Below are 8,655 nucleotides of genomic sequence, written 5' to 3' on the forward strand. Positions count from 1 at the left end.
AGATCCTCAAGCTAACCTTGGCTGGCCACCGGAGGGAGGATGGTGGGTTTAGCGAAGGTTGTTCCGACTATAGAAGGTAGTAGAACAGTCACGGGTGCTACCGTCTGAGGCTCACTCAGACTTGGAACCCCGTCCACAGAGAGGGGAACGATGAACTGCCCGATGCAGATGGTGGGTAGCTGGGGTTGATCCTCAGAGGTGTTCCGGCATCCGACGTTGCTGGAGGAAGCCATAGGTGTTGGTAGTACTAATGAGTTCTTCGAAGAGAGTTGCACAAAAGTTAAAGGAAGGGCTTTTGAAGCGCATCCCACAGACGACGTCAAATGATGCAGCACAATCTAGGCACTCCTAGCTGGCTGAGACTTGGTTCCTAGTTGTGACGGACGACACCTGAGAGGAAGAGGAAGGTGAAGGGTTCCCGGGGAGCTCTCCTGGCGGGAACACTCCGATGGCTAAGTTAGAACTCTGAGAAAACTCAAAGAAGACATAGAGAGTTAAGAGTCCTGAAAGTGCTAGCTTCAATACCTTTGTTTCGTGAGGGTTGGAGTCTTCTTATATCGGAGCTCGGTCACATCAGGCACAACCGCCACTGCCCTAGCCGTTACTGCCAGGGCTGGGGTGGCAGGTGCAGGCTGCTGCTGCAGGTAGCTACAGTAGGGTACGGACTCGTCAGGCGTGCCATGCTTTTCAGAGACGACAGGCAGAACACCGCCTGGCAAGGGATGTGGGCACTGCCACTGGATCCAGTAGGTACGGATGTCAGGTAGGTACGGTTGTCAGGTGGATCTCCCCTGTAGTCTGTTGAGCTGCTGTACACCGGACCACCTGGGGTAGGTTAGCCCTGCACCGAGGTACCGAGGTATGCCGAGGTGCTCATACTGGAGGTGAGCCTTAAGCGAGTACGAACAGGAGTTTCGACGGTGCTGCCCCGAGGTGTTTCTCCCTTGGGACACTTAGCCAAAAGCTGGGGTGCTCCCTTCTTAGGAAGGGAGAGCTCGGGTCCCCTTGCACGGGGGGAGATCGGGGATCTCCGCCTTCAGGCTTGGGGCGAAGTGGGCCTTGCTTCTCGGCGGGTTGTTACACCCGCCGAATCGTTTGGTCGGGACTTGGCGAGCTTGTTACGCCGAATTGTGGCTAGGCTGTCGTGCTGGGTTGTCGCTTATGCCAGGTCATATACACATGTCCCCATGCTACGAGGTCGGGCCAAATCACCCTACATCAGTGATCATCGTGAAAACTCCGTAGGCATTAAACTAGCTTATAGATTTAAAAGCTCAATTTGCACAATAGACCAACGGGGGCAGTCCTCAATCCTCAAGGGAACAGTTCTCTCTCTCTCTGGCTGGCTTAACTTTGAAACCTCTTCCACTACTTCAGCATAGTGCGATGAATCTCGATTGCGCTCTTTGATGACAGATGGATAGGACTCGCTATGGAGATGGAGATGGATGCTGTTCCAGTTGGCCCCAAACTCAATACAAGAAGGGCTTTTCTGGTCGATGGCTGATTAGATTCTTGTAGTTCAAAGTTCAAACTCACTAATTAGTGATTTTATGCGAGACTTGATAAATGGCAGACAAGGCGGGATTCTGGAGTCGGAGTTTGTGGGGCGATAATTGTCATCATCTCGAAATTTGTCTGAGTGATGGTAAAAACATTCAATCCAATTCATTATTTTAAGGCCGCGTCTGCGAGTTTTTCTCTCTCTGTTTTTTTTTTCATGTTTGGGAAAATCAAAAGTAAAGTCAGTGAAAAAAAGCTCAAACCATTTAAAAAACACTTTTTTTGATAGAAATAAGAGGAGCTAAAGAAAGAGCTTGATTTGACATCTAATCCATAGTTTGATTGGCCTCTCTATAAACGTGATTGTAGGTGATTCCACATTCCAAATCTCCAGCCAGGTTCAAACACTCATTGATGAGCTTGATTGGCCTCTCTATAAACGTGATTGTAGGTGACTCCACATTCCAAATCTCCAGTGAGCTTCAAACACTCCTTGATGATGGTCTTCAATCTCCACGGGCAGTCCCCTATAGTTAAGAGCAATGTTATGGGCCTCCCATGCAACCCAAGCCTACGCTACATTAATTGAGGAAATAAGCTTTGGTCTCAAGAACATTCCCCCATTGATTTATTGGAATGCAACTAATTGCACAATCACCTTTATCATTTCTAGACGTGTAGATAGAACCCTCTTTTGAAGCTTTCCATTTGATTGGTTTCTAATATTTAGTCTGAATAGGACCGGAGTTAGAACAGTTCTCATCATTGTGATTAAAATATAGAGACAAAGCTCTATTAATAATGATCGAAGGGTGGCAACAACGGTTATGGAAGGTTTTTTTCGTTTCTATTCTTCCAAATCTGCCACAAGATAAAGTAGGATTTCACATGGATCGTAGAATCAATCTTATTGGAAAATATGCCATCCCACCACTCCCCAAGTGAGGAGTCATTTTTACTAGGCCCCTTAATATTTGGGTTTAAGATACTCTAGATTTGTTTAGCAATAGAACAATTTTTAAAAATATGATCTATGTCTTCAATTCCATCGCAGAAGTTACACAACCAACATCAATGGAAAGACCTAAAGACCTCAAGAAGGTTTTTGAAGGCAGCCTAGAATTAAACAACAGGTATAAAAAAGTTTTGATTTTAGGAGGAATTTTAAACCCCCAAATCTTGTTGACCTGAAGGTTAAGATCATTCTGACCCCTGTGCATGATAATAGCTTCTTTATAGGCCGATTTAATAGTTGGGATTCAACCTCCATATCAACATATCCTCATTTGAGTCAGAGGGGATAAAGATGGTTTTAATGCCATTCCAAATATTGAGGGTAACTAATTTACAGATCTTATTCTCCTCCCAAATATGTCTTTCATGATTAATAACATCATTCACTAGCAACTCCTCATGCTCAATTTCAACCCCCGAAGGGTTTCTATTCAATATTCCTTCAATTGGAGCCGAGTCCAACCAATTATCTTTCCAAAACTTAAATACTCTTTCCATTGCCAACAATCCAACCCATACCCCTTTTAAGTCTCTAGAATTTAGAACTCCTCTCCAAGCCTAAGAAATCATAGGATCAATAGCAAATGTGTAAAGTGGGTCGGGATGGGTCGACACGACATGGCCTGTGGGTGACCCGCGCAAAGTCAGGCCGTGTTGTGTTGGCTTGCGGGCCGTTACGGGCCGTGCTGCCCTCCCCAGTGAAAATTTTGGGGGTTAGCCCGGCACGGCCCTTGGACCAGGTCCATGCGGGCCTGTGTCGTGCTGTGTTGTGCCACAAGCCAGGCTGGCCCGTGGGCCGAGCCTTGGGCCAGGTCGGGCCAAAGCTATTTATTTAAAAAAAAATTGACAAAAAACTTAAATTTTAATTTTATATGAATTGTGTATACAATTGCTTATATATACAATAATTAAATAAATTAGTATAATAAAATTAAAAACAAAATATTTATTTTATTAATATATTATATACTATATATTATTATATAATTATAATTTATATAATATTATATAAATAATATATATGGGTCGTGTTGGGTCAGGTTGTGGGCGACACAACCTACTCGGTCGTGCCGGCCTGTGGACCTAAAACCCCAGCCCCAACATGGCCCGCATGATCGTGTCAGGCCTGGCACGGCCCGTGGATCATCGTGCCAAGCCATGCCGAGCCGGTTCAAGTTCTAATAAGCAATTCTTATAGGATCAACCCATACCCCATTAAAAAAAGCACTTTCTTTTAGTTGTACTACTTCCGAACTGAGTCTAAGCAACACGCTATTTTGAACCAAAAGGCTAGTGATCAACCAAACACTAAAAAAGCACTTTTTCAAAAAAAAAAGAAAAAAGAAAACATTTCAAAAAGTGCTTATTTCACAAGTCCGTTTGCTAAAAACACTCCCAAACGCAGCCTAATAGTTAGGCGTCAGCAACCAGTGAATTATGGGATAAAAGGGTTTCAGCAACTGTAATTTGATGCTTCCGACGAGAACTGAGAACACTAAAATAAAAATGCACCGAATTGTTTTATTGAATGCTCACTAATCAAATGCTTCCGCTTCGACATTTTCGTCTGCAAAAGAAGAAGAAATGGAGGATCAATGCACACTGTTCTCAAGACACACAAAACGGGAAATTGCATTGGGCACATCCATGAATTCGAGAAACAGGAAACAAGTTTTGGATCCGTTCATATCAAGACTAATCACTGTCAAAATCCAAATACATTCTGTAGGCATTCCGATCGGAAGAATAATAGCATTCAACTAGCTTGTCGATTTGAAAGCCCAATTTGCGATAGAGACCAACGGCAGCAGTTCTTGTAGGATCAACGTGAAGGCAAACACGCTGGATTTTTCTGCTTCTGCATCTCTGGATTGCTGCTTTTAGTAGTGCTTCTCCATGCCCTTGCCTTCTAAACTTCTCCTTCACTATTTAGAGAAGATAATAAAAATCAGACTCAAATTCAGACAAAGAAACCATATCTTTCGATTTTTTTCGGACACTAACGGATTCAGGGAAATGAGCATTTCCCTCTTCTTCCAATTCCAATTCCAACTGAATATAATTCCAAATTCGCAGGGGAAAAACGAGAGAAAAAAAAAAAAGCCTTTTCTCATTTGATCTGCCCCTCGTTTTCTTCCTAGGAAAGGGGGAAATTTAAATTCACAGGAAAGAAAGAAAGAAAGAGAGGGGTTTAGGAACCTGCAAGTTTGGTGATTGAAGCATACAAGGAAGATGGCCACGAAAACATCACGTAGCCTGCAATTTCCCCTTCCACCTCCGCGTACAGCAACCCGGAGTTCTTCCTTTTCACTTCGTCGTCGAAGGATCTGGCAAGCGATTCGTGCTTGGGGAATAATTTTCTCTCAAGCTTCACCATCTCTTCCACTACTTTAGCCCAGTTCGTCGAATCCCGATTCAGCTCTTTGATGGCAGAGCTCGCTGCCATGGAGATAGATGCTGCTTCAGTACTCACTACTCAGTTGGTATCAACCTAAGAAGAGCTTCTGCTTTTGCCTTGGTCGCGACGGCTGCTCAACTCGACTCGATTCATACAGCTGATAAAAGGCGGTAATATCGGCCTACATTTCAATAGATTCGTATCTGACGGTTCACATATCCTTTGGAGAATGGAGATCCCCCACTAGGAAAGTCAATGGAACCGGATCGACCCATTTATACTCGGTTTGGGTTTATACATATCCCATCCCGGTTAAAATTGGATCGGGATCGGGTTTGATTGTTCCAACAAACTGAGACTGACTATATGCAATTATGCATATCGATCGGTTCTGACTCCTGCGAGAGACAGAGATACAAAGCGTCAGACCATGTTTGGGAAAAAGACAAATACATGACACATGTTCGTTGGTTGGGGAAAATACAAAAAAAAAAATGGAAATATATAATGAATAGTAGAAGGAAATGGCAAAAAAATACCTGTTGAATGTTGCCGGTGGTCGTACGTGATGGCTGCTTGGCCCGGTGGTGAGTACCTCCTTTGCCTGCTGGTAATAAAAAAAAAAATAAAAAATAAAAAAAAATGAGAGAGCAGATTTTTCATTAGCTGAGAGATCGCCGGACGACGACATAACCGCTGGAATCAGTTGTCCAGCGTCGAAAAAGAGGAAAGTAGGGAGTGCAGGTTCAGTTCTAGGCGAGACGAAGGGCCAGTTCGTTTGCTCTGAAATATGACATTTGAAAGTGTAATAATTACATTAAGAGGTATTTTGGTATTGGTGAACTTTTCATTCCTCTGAATTTTGAATGTAAAGAATATTGTTCTGAATTTTGAATTTTGAATTCTGAAAATTATCAAATATCCATTTTGACCCCATATATGAGAGTTTTTTATTGTCTTTTTTGGGGTATCATTGGAAAACAAAAATTTGTATGATTGTACTTTAAGAGATAAGAGATAAGAGGAAACAAACAACCATTTTTCTCTTAAAGTTAAAAGATTCCTCTTAAGAAATAAGAATTAAGAGGAAACAAACAGGCCCAAGAGTCAGGAAATGATGAATTTTGGCCTTTTGGGAGCTTGCATCCTGAGAACCCGTGGGTTCATAGGAAGCGTGAGCCCTCCAATCCGAGGCGAACACGTTAATTCACAGGTCTTCAAACGGAGCATTCATCGTTAGCAGCCATTCGGCTAGTTGAATCAGCTACTTACAGACGAGTTCGGCTGGGTTACACATCTACATGTTACAACGTGGATTCACTTTCATCCGCGTTGTAACACGTAGATGGTTTAAGTGACGTACAAAAAAAAAGTAAAAATGGGAATGTTAACACATTTTTTTGACCTAAAAAATAAAGAAAAACTTTAAGTTTATTTATGGTTCTTGAACCACTGTTGAACTAGATGGTCAGACCGTTTGGCCCAAGAATCGTCCAAACAATTGGTTCTATTTTATCTTAAACCTAGTTCTTGGCCAAAAACCTTTGAATCAGTTAATGACTCATTCAACGATTTTTGGTCATTTTTTATTTTACATTTCTTTAATTTTTTAAATTTTTATGTCAAAATGGGTCACTCGTTTGAATAGGATGGTTGAATCGTGGGCTCGAAGACCGGTGGCCAGAACAGACCAAGGCAAACAGTTAGACCAAAAAAATTGTCCATTTTACCCCAAAACCGTTATTTTGCCAAAAACTGTTGATTTGGTCATCAAATTGTTGACCCAAGCCTTCAAAACATCCAATGGTTTAGGCCATTTTTTAATATTTAATTTTTTTTGTCATAATGGGTCATCTGTTCGATTCAAACGGTCGAACTGTTCAACCAGGGTAAAATGGACGTTTTTTTTATTTGACCATCCGGTCTGGTCCATTCTATTTTGGCCATTGGTCTTCGAGTCAATGGTTTGACCGTTTGATTCAAACGAATGGCCCATTTTGACATAAAAATTTAAAAATTTAAAAAATAATTAAAATAAAAAAATGGCCAAAAATTGTTGAACGGGTTGACGGGTCATTGACCGATTCAAAGGGTTTTGGCTAGGAACCAAGTTTGAAGTAAACCGGTTGTCTAGATGATTCTTGGGCCAAATGGTCTGACCGTCCGGTTCAACAGTGGTTCAAAAACCATAAATAAATTTAAAGCTTTTCTTTTATTTTTTAGGTTTAAAAAATGTAAAAAAAAAAGTAACGGAAGTTAACACTCCCGTCCCGTCTTTACTTTTTTTATACGTCACTTAAACCATCTACGTGTTACAACGCAGATAGAAGTTTAGCCCGCATTGTAACATGTAGATGTGTAGGCCAGTCGAACTAGTTGTTTGGTTGGGCATTACTTTAAAAGTTTTTTTTTTCCACTTCAGATTAACACTCCATAAAAGTGTGCCACATAAGCATTTCATTTCAAGAAATGTTGGGGCATTGAGAGAATGAGAATTTGACGTTTTCTCAAATGCCCCATGCACATAAATCAAAGTATTTCAATTTTTTACCATTTATTTGATAAATGGTGAAACCAAACAGTGGTTTTATATGCAATAAATGCCAATGCCTATGAAGCGCTAATGTGATGGAATTTTTTCAATAAACACACACAGAACCAAACACCCTCTTGATCTGATCTACAGACAAGGATTGAACCAAACCAAACTGCTCTATTGAAAGAACATTGCATTTAAAGGTGCTATGAGATTTCTACAACACCACAGCCAAATGGTCAGAGAGCCTGCTCAACTGAACCAAACAACTTATCCCATGTCCATACACCCCATGGACAAGTTTCATAGGAAGAGCTTGACCCGTGGATAGTGGTTTAACTTCCAAAATTTCTTCCAAAAGAGAGCCTCGCCCCCTCCACCAAGTCAAGCATTTGAGCATGGTATCGGACTTAATAGTGAAAACACCCTTCTGCTCCAAAATCCATATCCATCCATCCGACCCATTTGATTGTGTTAATGGAACATTCAGAATATTTCAAGTAACACGCTCGTCAAAGAGGTATTGTACAAGGGGTATCCTCTGAAAAGATGAGATATCCATCATATGGATGACCGAACCCTACAGGAAGGTTGGGCAAAATTTCAAAAATTTCTCTCTCTCCCATCTGAGAATTACATTCCCTATTTTAGAAAATTGCATTTTTAAGGATTATTCTTGAAACAAAACCGGACTAGATCTTAAACCAAAGGCAGGGAGAGGGAAATACCTGATACAGAATTAAAAGGAATTCCCAACGTAGGTGTTAACGCCCAAAGAGGATACCAAATCCGCCTCCAATGAAGATGACATAGCAAATGTTGAGGCAAGATCAGTAGGAACGGTCCTTCAGCAAGAACCTGAGATTCTTCACCAAGAATCGAGTAGGGTGATGTGGGCACGACTTCTAATTGTTTCTTCACCAAGAAACAATATCAAGAACACTTCTTGATCGCTCCAGTAGGTGGAGATCGAATTGGGATGGTGCCAAGAACTGAGGGAGAGAATAGATTGTAGAGAGGAGTGTGTTCTCTTCATGGAATTCGCCCCTATTTATAATCCATTCAGGATTAGCTTCCTAATCTGATTAGGAATGACATTTCCTAATCTAAATCTTGTATTTAGATCTGGATTCTCAAGTTGATAAATCCTATCTTATCCAACTACTAATCCCAATCAGATTATAAATCCAAAATTGGCCCAATT

At 41.5% G+C, this 8,655-nt stretch overlaps 1 protein-coding gene across 1 annotated transcript; it reads right to left on the bottom strand.

The window, feature by feature from the left end:
- Positions 1-4,013: 4,013 nt before the first annotated feature.
- LOC104587160 (Acyl-CoA N-acyltransferases (NAT) superfamily protein) lies at positions 4,014-5,169 on the bottom strand. The gene is made up of 2 exons (XM_010244642.3): positions 4,717-5,169; positions 4,014-4,442 (listed from the first exon to the last, which is right to left on the bottom strand). Exons 1-2 carry the CDS (start codon positions 4,961-4,963, stop codon positions 4,213-4,215), a joined length of 477 nt encoding a protein of 158 aa, XP_010242944.1. The 5' UTR covers positions 4,964-5,169; the 3' UTR covers positions 4,014-4,212.
- Positions 5,170-8,655: the final 3,486 nt, after the last annotated feature.

This window comes from Nelumbo nucifera, chromosome 1 (assembly GCF_055504915.1).
Source record: "Nelumbo nucifera cultivar China Antique chromosome 1, China Antique-T2T, whole genome shotgun sequence".
In the NCBI taxonomy this organism is placed as follows: domain Eukaryota; kingdom Viridiplantae; phylum Streptophyta; class Magnoliopsida; order Proteales; family Nelumbonaceae; genus Nelumbo; species Nelumbo nucifera.

Coding starts and splice junctions, on each gene's coding strand:
- LOC104587160 (XM_010244642.3), bottom strand. CDS start 4,963: ATGGCAGCGAGCTCTGCCATCAAAGAGCTGAATCGGGATTCGACGAAC. Junction 4,443..4,716: donor TTCAATCACCAAACTTGCAG/GTTCCTAAACCC, acceptor TTCTCTAAATAG/TGAAGGAGAAGTTTAGAAGG.